General features: G+C 43.0%; 1 protein-coding gene across 1 annotated transcript in view; it reads left to right on the top strand.

Annotated features, from left to right (window-relative positions):
* The window catches only part of LOC103183821 (tumor necrosis factor receptor superfamily member 16), a 42706-nt gene extending 35136 nt beyond the window's left edge, over nt 1-7570 (top strand). The window contains exons 5-7 of the mRNA XM_042343277.1: nt 1381-1536; nt 5374-5392; nt 6867-7570. Coding sequence (XP_042199211.1) covers nt 1381-1536; nt 5374-5392; nt 6867-7157 — 466 coding nt within the window. The 3' untranslated portion in view covers nt 7158-7570. The remainder of the gene's footprint in view (nt 1-1380; nt 1537-5373; nt 5393-6866) is intronic.
* The last annotated feature ends 9615 nt before the right edge of the window (nt 7571-17185 follow it).

Genomic DNA, 17185 nt, shown 5'->3' with positions numbered 1-17185 from the left:
TATCACGTCGGCTAGATAGCACAAAGCGCTTCAAGGATACACTGTAAAGTGAATTGACTCTATATTTTTGTGGGCGAAATGCGGCAGCCAATTGTTAAGAGAGAAACATTCACCATATGCACAATTGTGCCTTTGGGGTGAAAAATACGACATTTCATCAAATCAAATTGAATGTAGGGGGTGAAAATTGTGATTTTTTTAAATAACAATTTTGATTCAATAATTCTCATCTGTTATAATAATAATAATAATGATAATCTTTGCATTTGACATAATGCCTTATCATGTTTGCGAGACATCTCAAAGCGTTTCAGTGGTTTCTACTGTGAAGTGTAGTGACTGTGTGTTTTATGGATAATAATAATAATAATAATAATAATAATAATCCTTGCATTTGATATAGCGCTTTTCATGTTGGGAGGACGTCCCAAAGCGCTTCAAAGCATTGTAAAGTGAATTGACTGTATATTTGTGGGCAAACGTGGCAGCGAATTCAATGTCCCACAAACAGTCGTAGATTGAAAATGACCAATTTATTATTGTTTTTGGTTTTGGAGGAATTATTATTAGGCTCTGTGTGGAGTAAGGAAACTTGCCCAAGGTTTCGCCCTCTGCCTGGAATTCAACTCAGGTGTCTCACTTGCAAAGCGAGTGCTCTAACCACTGAGCTACAGGACTTCACGATGAATTTGGTGACCAATTTGCAGTAGCAATGCTTCACACACAGACATGAAATGAATGTCCCAATTTTTTTATCTGGGGGATTGTTGGCAAGGACATGTTCTGAAACGTCACCACATTTTACCATCCCACAGTTTTATAAACCTGTTGATTAACCTGATTAACCAAAAAGGTGGCTTCAGAAACAGTATACTGCCACTTACATAGAATAGAAATATATGCTCTCTCTTTCTCTCTCCAACATTATGTTTCTACCATCCTCTCTCTTACTCGTTCAACGTCTCTCATCCTCTCTCACTCTCTCCAACTCATTCACTCTTTTCGCTCACTCTCTCTCTCGCTCTCTTGGACTATAGTCCATGCTGCCTTATGCTTGGGCTAGTTTGTGCTGTGTTAGCCCACAACCACGCCCTATGCCCCGAAACTATGGAATTCTCTCCCTAGATCCCTCCACCGTGCCCCCTTCCTCGCTCCCCACCTTCAATTTCCACCTAAAGCCCTTCCTCTTTGATCGTGCTTATGGTCACCTCCCCCCTCCCTCTCCCCCTGGCTCGTTGTCAGACTCCGTCACTCTGAAGCGCTCCGGGACCCTATCCCGCGAAGGGCGCTAAACAAATGCAAGTTGTTGTTGTCATTTTGTCCTCCTGGGGTTCGCTTTGAGGTTCCTGATCTCATTTCCCTTCTGCCCTTTGCTCCTAGATGGAACAGCTGCAAACAGAACAAGCAGGGAGCGAATAACAGGACAGTAAACCAGACCCCGTCACCGGAGGGGGAGAAACTACACAGCGATAGCGGAATCTCGGTGGATGGTCAGAGTCTACATGAGCAACAACAACAACAGAAGCAACAACAGCAGCAACAACAACAACAGCAACAGCAGCAGCAAAAGAGCCAAGGTGGGTGCAAGAATAAGTCCATATTCGATGGAATATCAGATGCTTTTTGAACACTGTTGTCACACTGTGCGTAAGACAACTATAATAATAATAATCCTTGCCTTTAATACAGCGCCTTATCATGTCTTCAAGACGTCTCAAAGGGCTCACAGGATACACTGTAAAGTGAATTGACTATATTTTGTGGGTGAAACGCGGCAGCGAATTGTGCATAGCAGCGTCCCACAAACATTGGTGGATTGAGGGACCAAATTCTTCTTCTTTTTATTTTTATTTTCATCCGAGGGTTGTATTTCATTGTCCTCGATGGGCTTTTTGTCATATCACGTTTTATTCTTTTCTTACTTCTGAAAATTTGGTTAAACAGATGAATACTGTATTATGTTTGATCAGTGGCTTGTGTTTAAGAGCTAAAAGATGTCTAGATCAGCAGTCAGAAACAGTGATAAATCCAAACCAGTTTGGAAAATTGCAATCCTCTTGTGTGGATCGTTTGTCAAGGTGTCTGCCTGAACAGGCAGCTTCAAGGGCTATAAATAAAGGGTAGAGAGCAGCTTAGAAGCCATTAACCAAATCCTCTATTCTGTCTTGCCGATGAGACACTGTCATTCTAAACTGTAAAAGGCTTTACAAGGGAAGCTTTAATTCAGAAAGCAATCGGAGAATGATGTTCACAGTTGTAGCTGATGGGGCCTTTGCCAGGAATCGCCCTCTAGTCAATCAAGTCATTAATTTGGAATAACTGTTTCTTGCTTGGCTTATGGACGACCATGAATGATTTACACACTGTGCAGAAATTAACTGATGCGTTCACCTATAAAATACTCAATCACACTGCTTTGCAGTAAGCAAGATCCTGTGAAACGCTTTGAGACGTCTCGAAGACGTGATAAGGCCCTAAACTGCAAGGATTATTATATCAAATACAAGCATTATTATTATCTTGACAATGTGATAAGGCGCTACATCAACAGGCAAATGTTATTATTATTATTAATAATAAATTCACTGCTGTCTTTGGGGAGTGTGGTACTCTCAGTTCCTGGCACACAGGATGTTTCTGAGATTAATTAGTAAACATCTTCATTAATAAACCGAGATTTGCTATTAAAATGGTGACAACAGCAAAAAAGAAGAGAAGCTGCCATGTGTATGAGCATAACCGGAACAATGCTATCAGTTACACCCCCAGCAGCAGGCTGAGAGGATACATGTTCACAGCCATGAAGGGCAAACTGAGGACAGACGTCCGTACACAGTGGGTGACCAGCAGCTGCAACCAGTTACCAGGTAGACCGTTTGAGGCCAAGACTGATTTCAGAGCATCTTGATACCAGGATAATAATAATCCTTGCATTTGATATAGCACCTTATCACATCTTCGAGACGTCTCAAAGCGCTTCACAGAATATACTGCAAAGTGAATTGAGTATATATCTTGCGGGCGAAATGCGGCAGACAGTTGCGCACATCGGTGTCCCACACACAGTCGTGGATTGAGTGACCAAATTATTATTTTTTATTTGAAGGAATTATTACCCCCTGAAAAGCGATCCGCCAATCCACTAACAATCGGGTTCCTGCTTACTGCTAGGTAAACAGAAGTGTGTGGAGTAAGGAAACTTGTCCAATGTTTCGCCTTGCTGGGAATCGAACCCAGGTGTCTTGCTTGCCAGGCGAATGCTCTAACCATTGAGCTACAGGACTCCACAGGATGGTAGAGAGATGGTAGATAATTTGGAAGTTCAAGATCGAATGGACTGAAGAGCCCTGTTTAGCTAAATCTCTTTAGTGATGTATAAATGTTTGATATGTTGGCAGATTATTTGCTAATTATTTCCACTGGGCGGTGAGACTAGAGGGCATCAATTTAAAACTATTAGCAAGGGAGCAAAAGGGGGAGATTAGGATTTTTTTTCACACAGGATGTGCAATGCCTTCCTGGCTGTGGTGAATGAGGCATATTACCTTATCAAGAGTCAATTACATAGAACTACATGGAATGTAACAGACGGGAAGAGGCCACTCAACCCAAACTAGCCCTTACTGGTACTTATACATTACTAACATGATGTCTCTCCCGCACCAATCTGTTTCCTTACACATGCAGCAAGTTTCCTCTTAAATATGTTAATGTTTTCTGCTTCAACAATGAGTTCCACATTCTCACCATTGAATAAATTCCTCCTATACTCTCTTTTAGATCTGTTGCTGATTATCTTATATTAATAATAATAATAATCCTTGCATTTGACATAGCGCCTTATCACCTCTTCGAGACGTCTCAAAGTGCTTGAAAGAATTAATTGTAAAGTGAATTGACTGTATATTGTGTGGGTGAGACGCGACAGCCAGTTGCGCACAGCAGCGTCCCACAAACAGTCGTGGATTGAGTAACCAAATCATTATTTTTTTTTGTTTGGAGGGATTATTATCCCCAGAAGAGCGATCCACCATTCAACTTGAACAACCAAGTTCCTACATACTGCTAGGTAAACAGATTCAAGCATCAGGATGACTTATTGATGGGCAGGCCAGATTAGCAAGAAGATCCGAAAGGCTGGGACAGTGGCGGTCAGGATTAAGCATCAAGCAGGCTCGAGAGAAAAGCAGGATTCAATGTTATATTGAATCAATGGCAGCCAACATGCTTTGGCATCTTTTTTTGTACTCTTTAATGCAATTGAGCCAGTATCAACTTACTCCTTGCCAACAAATAAATATAACGAGATATTTTATCGAATAACATAAAATATCTCAATAATTCAGTATTTCCGCCTTCCTTGTCGAAAGGTCTTTCATTCTGTTCTGTAAGTTGTGGGACTGATTGTTGCAGGAATGAGGTTACTGATTTACTGATTGTGGCAGGAATGAGGTTACAAACTGGGAACAATTAACCTGAAATGAATAATGGGATTCCAGTGATTTGTACACAAACAAAAAACTTGCAACAACTTTCAAACCCACCCCCCCCCCGGCTGGAAAGGATTCAGTCATCTTGTAAGATTGAAAGTTGTTTATCTGAAAAAAAATCTTTCTTTATTGTAAAGCAACAACATATGTTTTGCACAAGCAAAAACATTATCTGATGAAACCTTTCACCCCATCTTCTGTTCCAAACATGTTGAAAGCCTTAAGGGAAAAGCATGTCTCAGAACAACCGAACTGAGCCCAAACGTCTTCTAGTTATTAAAACTGAAATATATTCCGTGGTTTCGAGTGTAAAGTGTAATTTGGCCCAAATTATGTAATAATTACACCAATCCTTGCTTTTGGTATTGCGTCTTTCACATCTGCATGCGGTCGGTCTCAAAGTGCTTCACTTGACTTGATTTCAAAAGAAACGGTGACTGTGTTCCTGTGAGTGATCACAAGAGCCAAGTTGCACACAGCAACGATCCCACAAACAGCCAGTGAATGATTGGTGAATGACCAAATTGGTGAATGACCAATTTTATTTGGAGGATTATTGGCCAGGACACCGGGAGCGAGAAGGCAATAGGTAAAAATGCAAGCGCTCCAGTTTCCGGGTTTGTGAAACGGAGGCATAAAAACAATAAAGGGATTAAAAACCCATATTTCTTATCGCCTTGAGCAATTGGAGATGCTTTTCAAATCTCAGAAAAAAAACGTGTTCTTAATTACGACCTCTGTAAATAGAAACTTCTGTAAATATTAAAACGGGAGAAAAGATGAATGTTTGGTAAATTTTCTCGTCCAGATTTTACACGAATTTTTTAAAATGTGCCAACCTCGGAGCAGATAAATCCTAATGGAACATTTGATGGCCCTGAAGTACATTTTGCAAGTTAGATGTTAATCAGTGCATTTCACATTCTTTCAAACCTTTCACTCTTCCTGTGTGGAGTGCTGTTCCCCGCCCCCACCCCACACCAGAAAAATATTTTCTCAATGGGCTGCCGTCGTATTTTGATTGCTCCCTTTACGGTAGCTTTCATAGATTCATAGAATGTTATGGCACAGAGGAGGCCATTCGGCCCATCGAGTCTGTGCCGGCTCTTTGACAGAGCAAGTCACTTTCACTAACCCCAATCACCAGCTTTCTCCCCATAACCCTGCAAACTTTCATGTTGGTTTATATGATACAGTCACTCCGCTTTACAGTTAAAAACCTGTGAAGCGCTTTGAGATGTCCTCCTGAGGTTGTCCTTCTAAGTGCTCCAAGATGCTGCCCTCCATTAAGGGTGGTGTATAAATGCAAGTTGTTGTTGGTGTTGATGTGAAAGGTGCTGTATCAGGTGCAAGGAGTTTTATTATTCCTGATACAAAGCAAAGCATTTAGAGATGAAATCCCATTGTCACTTCTCCAGAATATCTCAGAATTTCTACCCATCGTGCAGGACAGCGTCTCAGAGTGCTCGACAGTGGCGGAACATGACCCCGAGCCAGGGGGAGGGAGGAGGGGAGGTGACCGTAGGCACGGTCGAAAAGGAAGGTCTTCAGGCATGACCTGAAGATGGGGAAAGAAGGGAGCAAGGAAGGAAGGGGCAAGACGGAGGGATAGAGGAAGAGTCGTACAGAATCCTGTGAAGTTTCATGAGAGTGTAACCCACGCTACTAAGATTCCTGAGTTGAAAGAGTCTCACCATGAGGAGTTGTAGCTTTCTAGACATTTCTCCATCTTGAATGAGTTACATGTGGATTTTCAAATCTGTTTCTTGTGTTGAGTTGAAGCCCTCCGGGGCCTATTTTCCCCCTCAGATAGCAAAAGTTTATACAACTGCAACAATGACAAAAAAAAGAAAGAACGGGGGCTTAGATTTAGGATTATTTTAACCCATCTCGAGGTCTGATCTACTCTTAATGAGGGAAATCCTGTCTAAAATTGTTCAGAAATAGCATGTTTCAATTAGTGACATTTCAGAAACTTGACTGATGGATGGTCTATAATTCATGGAAAGGTCCACAAATAAAAGCTGTTTCACATTCGCTCCCTCCCTCCCTCCCTCCCTCATTCCAAGGAAGGTATACTTGATGTCCACTCTGTTCTAACGAAACCAATTCCTCTGCAGACAATTGCTCGAAGCATTGAGCTAATATAATATAATAATAACCCTTGCATTTGATACAGCGCCTTATCACATCTTCAAGACGTCTGAAAGCGCTTCACAGGATGCACTGTGACGTGAATTGACAGTGAATATTTTGCTGGGCAGAATGCGGCAGCCAATTGCGCCAGCTGTGTCCCACAAACAGTTGTGAGTTGAGGACCGATTTATTATTATTATTATCTTTTATTTTCCCTTGTCTGTAGGTGGCCGAGCAGAGGTGAAACTCTACACCACTCTGCCTCCTCATAAGAAGGAAGAGGTGGAGAAGCTCCTGAAGAGCTGTGAGGAGGAGGCCGAGTGGTGCAGCCTGGCTGGTTTGCTGGGCTACAACGAGAAGCACATAGACACTTTCAAGCAGGATGAATACCCCGTGCACGCCCTGCTGTCGGACTGGTCGGCCAAGGACTCGGCCACCATGGATGAACTTTGCACGGCCCTGCGGAAACTCAAGCGGGACGACATCGTCGAAAGCCTGAGCAGCGAGCCTACAGCCACCTCCGCTGTGTGACAAGGGGAAACAACGAGCAGCGACCGGCAGCCTTACTCTTCTGAGCGTTCCTTCTGGAATTGGGGAGACCAAACAACAACAAACAAACAAAACGAGAGACTGGATTGAGAAGAGCAAGCGCGTGAAGGAGAAGGGAGTTCACTCGATGCTTTATGAGAGGCCCCCTTTAATACACTGATGCATAACTTTCAGTATTGTCCTATCTACCAACTTCCCCTCCCCCCCAACCCCCCCTCTCCCACCCATGAACGAATGGACGAACGAACAAACGAAACGTCAGTGTGGACTTGTGTTTCTTCTTTTGTGCTGCTTGCAGCACTTTTTTGCTTAACAGAAAATGTCTGCAAGTATCTATCTTACAGTCTTGTAAATTGTTAGAAGCCCCCATTGCCTTTCCCCCTCCTGCCTCCCGCCACCCCCCGGCCGCCGCCCTTCCCCACCCCCCCCACTCCTGCCCGCGTTCTCCGCATGTGTATGATAGTGTTTGTGTAACTAATTCTAGCATAGTCCAAAAAAAAGCATAGCCTGGATTGTCTGGCTGATTGCCGACCAGGGACATATATGTGTCTTTTCACTGTGAAACCTCGGAAACTTCGAAGCGTATTAATTTGTATCTCAGTCTGCAATGTGACGCGACCATGGAATTTTTAACTGAAACCTGCCTTTCGCAATCCAGCATTGAGGATTGAAGTAGCCACACTCTTAACCAAGGGGTGGTCTTAAGATACACTGTTGACTACCAAGGACATAAATGCCTCTGTCGTTCGACTCGATGATCGAACCACATTAGAATAGGCTTGAGAAACTTGGGGGAACGATAGCCTGTGAAGGCAACTGATGTTGGACGTTCTCTCTGTTCGTGCATTTTTTTTCTTCCCATTGAGTTTGGAAGTGGCAGCCGGCAATGTAATAGAGACAGCATCACGGTGATTTTTCTGGTTTTCGCTCCTCGTCGCTGGGTTTACTGTTCCGAATAATCTGTTCACTCTGGACACAAAATCTGCCCTCACAGAGAAATTGTCCTGGACGTCAGTTGTAGAAAGCGGTTTATTTCAGATTAGTGGCTGTTCCATATGCTTGTATTGGGGCAAACTGGGATTGGGTTAGGGCCATATCTCTCTCTCTCCCTCTTTGGCTCTTTCTCTCGTTAATGAATTAAGTTGCTGAAAAAACCTCAGGATCTTATGAAGTGTCAACGAATCTGTTGCACGTAGACAGCAGAGGATGTCACCGCTCCCTGCTTTCCAGTGTCCTGCTTATACCCTCCACACTTTCCTCCCCCATCCATCATAACACACTCATTTATTTTCCTCGCATTGTAACACGCTCTTTCTCCAACACAACATAACACACCCATTCTTCCCCATGTGCGTCACTGACCTCTTTCAATCAGTGTTTAGAACCGAGGAGAGCTGTGTGCAGCAGAGGGACATTCCAAAAGATAGTTAGGCGTAAAAGCAAGTGGGGTGATTGACGCATGTCGTGTCTGCTGGAGCCCAAGTCATCCATCTTTAGTGAAACCGCATTCTCCTGGTCGAGTCCTATTTGACCGACCTCTATCACTTTGTCTCCACAAACATTCTTTTCTCCCACCCCCCCTCCCTCCCCGCATCACCTATGGTGTGCCCCAAGGCTCCATTCTTAGCCCCTTCTCTTCCTCATTGACATGCTCTCTCTCAGCGATGTCATCTGCAGACATCGGGTCAACTGGAATCAACGCCAATGTACTGCAGCTCGATGTTGACAACAACATTTACACAGCGCCTTTCAAGTCAGGAGGACATTCCAAGGCGCTGGACAGTCAGGGATCCGCGCCCAAGCTGGTGGTTGGGATCAGGAGGGGTGGAGGGCGGGGAGGGTAGGGGTTAGGAGGGTGAGTGAAGGCACGGTTGAAGAGGAGAGTCTTGAGATGGGTCTTAAAGGAGGCAAGGGAGGGGGCGAGACGGTGGGATTGTTGTAGCATGGAGTTCCAGAGCGTGGGGGCAGAGAGGCTGAAGGCCCACCCACCAATGACAAGACGGAAGCCAGATGACTTACTGAACCTATGCATAATCTTGGCGTCAGGTTCAATCCTCAGCTGTCATTCCTAGCTCACATCCAATTCCTGACCAGGACCACTTTCCTCCACATTGCCCACCTCTGACCGTACCTCATGCAGTTGAAACCCACGCATTCATCACTTCCCAGCTCGAGCCTTGCATTGCTCCTCCATTTCATTACTGTTATCCCAGCTCCTTGGGACGTCCTCCTGATGTGAAAGGGGCTATCCAAATGTAATCCTGTATCATATTATATTGTGTTGCTGCCACCAACCCAGCCTGGGAACAGGGAAAAACTGTCAGAAACTCAAAGGGCATTTTTACTTTACTATTGAGACACTCCTGTTCCATGTCAGTACAATTGCTTTCGGGAAAATATTCTCAGTATTAGTGAAATGTTAAGTTAAATATTCCATCTGAGGTTGTCATTGCCTGGTCCAACAATGGATGATTTACTTTCAGATTGCTGAATGTCAAACCTTTTACTAATTAATAAACTTATCAGTATTATAAAGCTACTTTATTGGAATTTTTAACACAATTCAAAAGAAAAAAACATCTACATCTCTTCTAAGCTAAAACTTTCACCCACAAAATACACAGTCGATTCACTTTACAGTATATTCTGTGAAGCGCTTTGAAGACGTGATAAGGCGCTATATCAAATGCAAGGATTATTATTATTATAAACTTATCCCCCCACTGCTTCCTATTCTCTTCCTCACGTCCACACATCTCCTTCATCTCTTTCAAGTGAGAGAATTGCTGATTTTTTTCTAACCTTCCGTGTTAATATCAATACCAGTGCAGCTCTGAGTGAAGCTTCAAGTTGCTTCCGAGCTATTGGGACGGATTATATCTCAACCTACCTACCAAATACGAGACAAGTTGGGGAAACATGACACGACACCCAAGGGAAGTATCACCAACACACAAACACAAGTGTCAGCCTGGCTCACTCTCATCTTCGAGGCAGAGGTTTGTGGGTTCAAGCCCCACGCTGGGACTTAAGTGCAATGCCGCGCTGTCCTGGGGGAGTGCTGCATTGTTAGATTGCTTTCCTTTGGATGGAACGTTAAAACAAGATCCCATCTGTGCCTGTTCAGGTGAACGTTAAAGATCTCCTGGCGCTCTTCATAAAGAAAAGGGAGTTTCTCCCGGGAGTCCTGCTTAACACTATCCTCAAATAAAATTAGTCATACACTTATTTTATGGCTATTTATGTGACATTGCCTTGGGCAAATTTCTTGTTGCGTTCACCTATAAAATACAGTCACTCCACTTTACAATGAACCCTGTACAGAGTTTGAGATGTCCTCCTGACGTGAAAGGCACTAAAACAAATGTAAGGATATTTATTATTGCATACACTCGTTATGTATAATACACATTCTCTGTGTGTAGTACACACTTTACATGTCGCACACATTTTCTGCATGGAATAATTTACATTTATAGGGCTTTTGGGCCACAGTTTCTTTCCAGTAATATTCTCTGAGTCTCATTGTGAGGTCAGGAATAAGTAAGTAGACAGTTGTTGGGACAACTAAGGCGGAAGTAGCCCAAGATTGAGGCAGGAAATGGTCATGAGGTCGGCTGCAATATGGAGAGATTTTCCTGCAAATACTTTACAATAAAATATGATGCAGAGAAACAGACGACAAAGAACAACTCACATTTATGTATCGCCCTTCATGCGGGGAGCACTTAACAATGGCGGAGAAAACAAACACTGAAACAAGGTGAGAAATAGCAGCAATGTCATTAAACTGTTGTGTAACGTGAGCCTTGACTTGAGCCCTGGTGTATTTACACAGCAGTAGGTGAGGGTGAGACTTACTTCTAACACCACTTGCTGAGCCAGCCTGAGACACTGACAGTAATGAGTTGCTGCTTAAGTAATTTATTGGCAAATGTTCAGAATTAACTGGTGAGATGTTTGTCAATAGTTACAGCATTTCCAATTCAAACACAATGCTCCATTTGAGCCAAGCAACCAGAAAGATAATTTTTTTAAAAAAAATAATTCTAAACAGGATATAAATTTAACGGACGCATCTGAAAGCAATATTATTTGTGCTAACTAGTCAAGGATGATTTAATATACTTTTGATTTTGCACTCTTAAAATTTTGATTTAACTTTTGGTTTTCCGAAGCTGTAAAATTAAAACTGATCCCTTTTGGGTTTGCTGAATACCTGGCTAAACAGCTTGTGTTTGATGTTCGCCACTCATCATTACAACAATAATAATCCTTGCATTTGATAATAGCGCCTTATCACATCGTTGAGACGTCTCAAAGCCATTCATAGAATATACTGTAAAGCAAATCCACTGTAATATTTTGTGGGTGAAACATGGCAGCCAATTGTACCCATCATTATTCATTAGATCATTATAACGCCCCCACTTTTTGTTCCAACACTATAATCTAGAACAGATCAGTGAGACGCACCTCGGCCTCTTGTGTTCACAGAAATGCTCATCGAGTTGGAATGGGCAATGGATTAACACACGGTTCTTTCATGGTTGGGAACCTTTGAGACCAGCATCGATTTGACATGGGGGAAGGTCTCGTCTGTCTGCTCGTCTGAGGGATGTGGAATCAGTTAGAGACATCTTGATGCTGTCTCAGCACAAATCTGCCTGTGATTTGGCAGGAAATTTACAGGCTCAGAGACAAGTGGAAAATGTCGCAAAGCCAGTGGGTGCTGTTGTGAGATTCAGGGCTGTGCGGTTCATTGTCGGGGAAAGCTAGAGAGTTTTACTCTCAGATATCTCTGAACGAAAGAGTGTCTTACTCCGATATCTCTGAATGTGCTCGACAATGCCAGCGAGTGTGTGAAATGAGAAAGTTCTGTTCACTTGTACCTTAACGGCCACTGTTAAGTGCTCTGGGACGCTACTCTGCGTGAGGGGTGCTATATACATGCAAGTTGCTGTTGTCGATGAGTCCCAACATTTCAGAAAAAGATTACAAGCGGCATTATTTAAAAAAAACACTTTATTCTGGTCAAGGTTAAGAGGACCAAAGCTTCTGGCAGTGAGTTCCAACTTCTCACCACCCTCTGTATCAAAAGCTTCCACTAAAACTCTCTTTTAAATCTATTACTGGCTATCTAATATTTACACCTCCTTCTTATGGACTTGCGAGCAAGTGCAAGCAATCTATTTATGTTGACCTTAACCAACCGTTTCATAATTCAGGTCCCCTTTCAATCGTCTCATCTCTCGGAAAAAAAAGGCCCTGATAATTATGGCCATCTGTGATTCCCTCCGTGCTCATGCCCTTTGCATGCAGTTTGCCCATGGTGCACAATAGACCCCGAGACCTTGATTTGAACGGCGTATTCCAAAATAGCAACATTTGTCAGCAATTACCTGCTCTGACTTTGCTGGAGGCAATTGTACAGTCTTCACAAAGAGCTGTGAGTGTGGAGTGGCTCTGCTTCATCTTAAAGAACTGAAGAAAAGACGTCAAGGGTCTGAGTTGTTAAATCCCGCTCGCTAAAGCTTAGATGATTACAGGCCGCTGAAAGTGAAGTGTCCATGTGGTATGCCTTACTGGGAGTGGGTGGAGATGGGGTGGGGGTGGGTGGTGGTGGGGGTCGGGGAGGAGGAGGGGAGGGGAAATTGGAATTCTGCCAAATTTAGGTTCATCGCCCCCCCCCCCCCCCAGTCCAGCAAGCCTTTGTACTGGGCATCTGCCCTCCATATGTGAGCAACATCTCGAAACCATTTGGCCTCTTGTTTCTCGCTGCAAAGTTACAAGCTCCCAAGTTAACATTCTCCAGCCACGCAGCACTAAAAGGTCCCATAGTAATAATAATAATACTAATAATAATCCTTGCATTTGATACCTCGCCTCATCACATCGTTGAGACTTTCCGAAGCGCATCACGGAACATGTTGCAAAGTGAATCGACTGTGTATTTTGAGGGAGAAATGCGGCAGCCATTTGCGCACACCAGCGTCCCCACAAACAGTCGTGGATTGAGTGACCAAATTATTACCATTTATTTTTCTTTCTTTGTTTTGGAGGGATTATTACCCCCCAGAAAACGATCCTGCATGTGGAGTAAGGAAACCTGCCTATGGTTTTGTCCTGACCAGGAATTGAATCCAGGTCCACTCGCTTGCGAGGCAAGTGCTCAAACCAGCAACCTACAGGACTTTACCATCATCATGATTAGGAATCTCTCCTCAGAACGATGTGCCTTGCTTACCTAATCCCTTGAAATTTGAGTCAGTAGCTTCCCATTGTTAACACGTTAAGTAAAACTCCCCACTACTTGTCCAGCTAGGACAACGAGGGTTTTACTTAGCAAGAGCCAAGTGGCAAGAATTCCATCAGCCAGTGACTGATCTGCTCCTCCAGGCAGCCCAACGCTTATCGCCTTTGGACCCACTTGAAAGCCGCTGCTACATAATATATATTTGTCCTTGTATTTGGCAAACTTTTAAATAATCTGTGGGAAATTGCTGTGTGCAAATTGTGCGGCGAATTCACTGCTAAATACACAGTCACTCCAATTTACAGTATGTCCCGTGAAGCACTTTAAGATGTCCTGGCTTAGGCTCTGTATCAAATGCAAGGATCAATTGTTATTATTTTATGTTATAATGGGATGAAAAGTGCGATATGTGATATGCTAATTATCTGCATTTCTCACCTCAATGAATCTCAGCTTTCAAATGATTTAGACTTAACTGTAATAATGTTCAGATCCTAATAGAATTAAACATCCACAGTAAGCTTTTATGAAATGTTATTACCTTGAAATTGATCCTCTGAAATAAGAAGAAACTGAAATTAAAATAGATTTATTTTTCCTTCTATTAATCAAGTACTTCAGTGAATTGGATTGTGTAGGTGATTATTAAGGTTTCTATTGATCCCTGTTGCAGGCGCTATAACCCATGTTACGACGGCAAGAATCCTAACAGATTTCTTCTTGTTAATCATAAATAACAATACTTGCATTTAAAATAGTGCCTTTCATGTCAGGAGAACATCTCAAAGCGCTGCCCACGATTTACTGTAATGCATAGTGACTGTATAGTTTGTAAGCTATGGTATTTCGTTAAAAAAGTACTGCGAATTAGAAGCTACTATGTATTGTACTCATGTATATAATTACCTGTGCTTTGGTCAGCTTCCCCTACTCACCCCCTTGGCTACCACCCCCAGCTTGGGTGTCCAGCCAGCATTGTCAAGCGCTTTGACCATGAAAGGTGCTGTGCCTTTGTGTCATTTGTATTTATCGATCCACGACTATTTGTCGGACGCCGTTGTGCGCAATTGGCTGCCACCTGTCGGCTACAAAGCGGACAGTCAATTCGCTTTACAGTGAAATGCTTTGAGACGTCTCCAAGACGTGATAATGCGCTACATCAAAGGCAAGGATTATTATTATCAGCACACCCACATGCGCACGCACACAAGGACACACACGCGCGCGCACACACGGACACACACGCATGCGTGCGCGCACACGGACACACACACGCGCCGACACGGACACACACGCCCGCACGCACACACGGACACACATACACACGCGCGCGCGCACACGGTGAAAGTCACGGCTGTCATGACAGTCGTGAAGTCTCTCCATCTCCTGTATTGAGGTCTCTTGCTGCCAGTGTACTCAGTGAGCAGACACAAAGAGTTGAGCTAATAGACAACAGATAAGCAGCACTTTGCACAGTTGTTTGATCTGGTGGACGGTACCCAGGAGACATTGGAATGTCAGAGTCCACGGGGTATCACATGATTAGAAATTCAAATCAGATGCCGAAAGTATTTGAGGAGCTTGACAATGCAACCGTTTTGCCAAAGAGAGTATCATATGATGGAGGGGGTGGTGTGGGGAGGTGGGTGGGTGGGGAGGGAGTGAAAGATGTCTTGTTTTAATAATAATTCTTTCATTTGGCTATATAGCGCCTTTCATGTTAGGAGGATGTCCGAAAGTGCTTCGCAGGATATATCGTAAAATGGGTGACTGTGTTTTGTGGGCAAATGCTTTGTTGTGAATGTTCCTTTCCATCTTGTTTCGCTTACGAAATACGCAGTCAATTCACTTTACAGTATATCCTGCGAAGCGCTTTGAGACGTCTTGAAGACATGATGAGGCACTGTATCAAATGCAAGGATTATTATTATTGTTACTGCATTTCGTTAATTTTTCCTCCACGATATTCATCTCTTGAGTATGCATTGACTTCTTTTTGCAAGCAGAAAAGTGATGATGATCAAAACATGATAATTTTTTCTCTCGACCAGCCATACAGTGACTGACTGTACATTACTGGACGGTGTCCATCTCAAGTCTGGCTGAAGGGGATCTAATAGGTGGTGAGGAACAGATTTAATGTTAACTGTGTGTTTGACACTTGACATGTAATCTCATAAGGGTGGTGAATGCACATCACTAAACCCATCCTGTGGGACTGCCCTGATGCACAGTCTTCTGTGAATGAATTGTGAACATTCAGTCAACGCATAGAGCTAATCTGCTCCTGATACAGATATACAGTACATATGCACTTATATAATATAGAGACACAATGGGCCGAATGGTTTCCTGTGTTGTAAATATTCTACGATGCCCTCAGTCATCAGTTGTAGATAACTTACAAAAACATTAGGCAAATTTCCTTACTCCACACACGCCTCTGTTCACCTAGCAGTAAGTAGGAACCCAGTTGTTAGTCGATTGGCAGATCGCTTTCTGCGTTAATAATCCCTTCCCAAACTTTAAAAAGAGCACAATACTAATTTGGTCACTTCAATCCACAACTGTTTGTGGGACGCCGCTGTGTGCAATGGGCTGCCGTGTTTCGCCCACAAAATATACATTCAATTCACTTTACAGGAAATTCTTTGAGACGTCTCAACTACGTGATAAGGCGCTATGTCAAATGCAAGGATTATTATTTATATTATTATGACTTCATTGCATTATAATGCAAGCAGCGGTTTTGATTATGCCTTGCAAACATGCCACATATATTAGGCCCATGAAAAGCAGATAGCTCATTGATTTCCTTTACTAATAAGCCACTAATTGTGCTCCTCGTGTTTCTGTAAGAGCTACAAACGCACAAAGATTTTTTCATTTGTGAGGGAATGATAGAGGGCCCTTAAGCTCCCTATTTGCAATGAATGAGGCATAATGGATAGCTGGGAGTGATTGTTCAGACACTAATCTAATCAAGAGGTTCAGGAATTGCTGTGAACCCCTTCAAATACCCATCAATGAGATGGAGACCATTACATTTAGTAAACTTCATTTCTCCGGGGAGTTTCAGTTCCACTTTCACATTTGCCTTTTCTAGCCTTGTCTTTGTCATAGTGGCTCAAATAATAATAATAATCCTTGCATTTTATATAGCACCTCATCATGTCTTCAAGACGTCTCAAAGCGCTTCACAGAATATACTGTAAAGTGAATTGACTGTATATTTTATGGGCGAAATGCAGCAACCAATTGCACACAGCAGCTTCGCACAAACAGTCGTGGATTGAGTGATCAATTTATTATTTTTAAAAAATTGAAGGAATTATTGCCCTGGAAAAGCAATCCGCCAATCAACTAAACAGGTTCCTACTTACTCCTGATAAACAGAGGTGCATGGAGTAGGGAAACTTGCCCAAGGTTTCGCACTGCGAAATGTAAGAACATATATAAGAATATAAGAACAGAAGGTTTTGCCGGGCGAAAGAAGACCAAGATCCATCTAGTTCACCTTCCATCATCCTGGCAGTTGCTTGACATGCCATGTCCCAAACTATACACTGTATCCCCAGATATTATTCTCCAGCAGAATTCTCATTTGTTCTTGAAACAAACAACATTTTCTGCTTCCAGCATCTGTCTCCCTAGAGAGCCTCAACCATACGTTTACCACTCGCTCACTGAAGTAGTGTTACCGCAGATTTGTTCCGAATTTAGTTCTACCGAATTAGTACCGCAAATTTTCAAC

The sequence above is a fragment of the Callorhinchus milii genome, unplaced genomic scaffold, assembly GCF_018977255.1.
Source record: "Callorhinchus milii isolate IMCB2004 unplaced genomic scaffold, IMCB_Cmil_1.0 Scaffold23, whole genome shotgun sequence".
In the NCBI taxonomy this organism is placed as follows: domain Eukaryota; kingdom Metazoa; phylum Chordata; class Chondrichthyes; order Chimaeriformes; family Callorhinchidae; genus Callorhinchus; species Callorhinchus milii.
The sequence above is the reverse complement of the archived record's forward strand: the minus strand, read 5'-3'. Positions and strand labels throughout refer to the sequence as shown.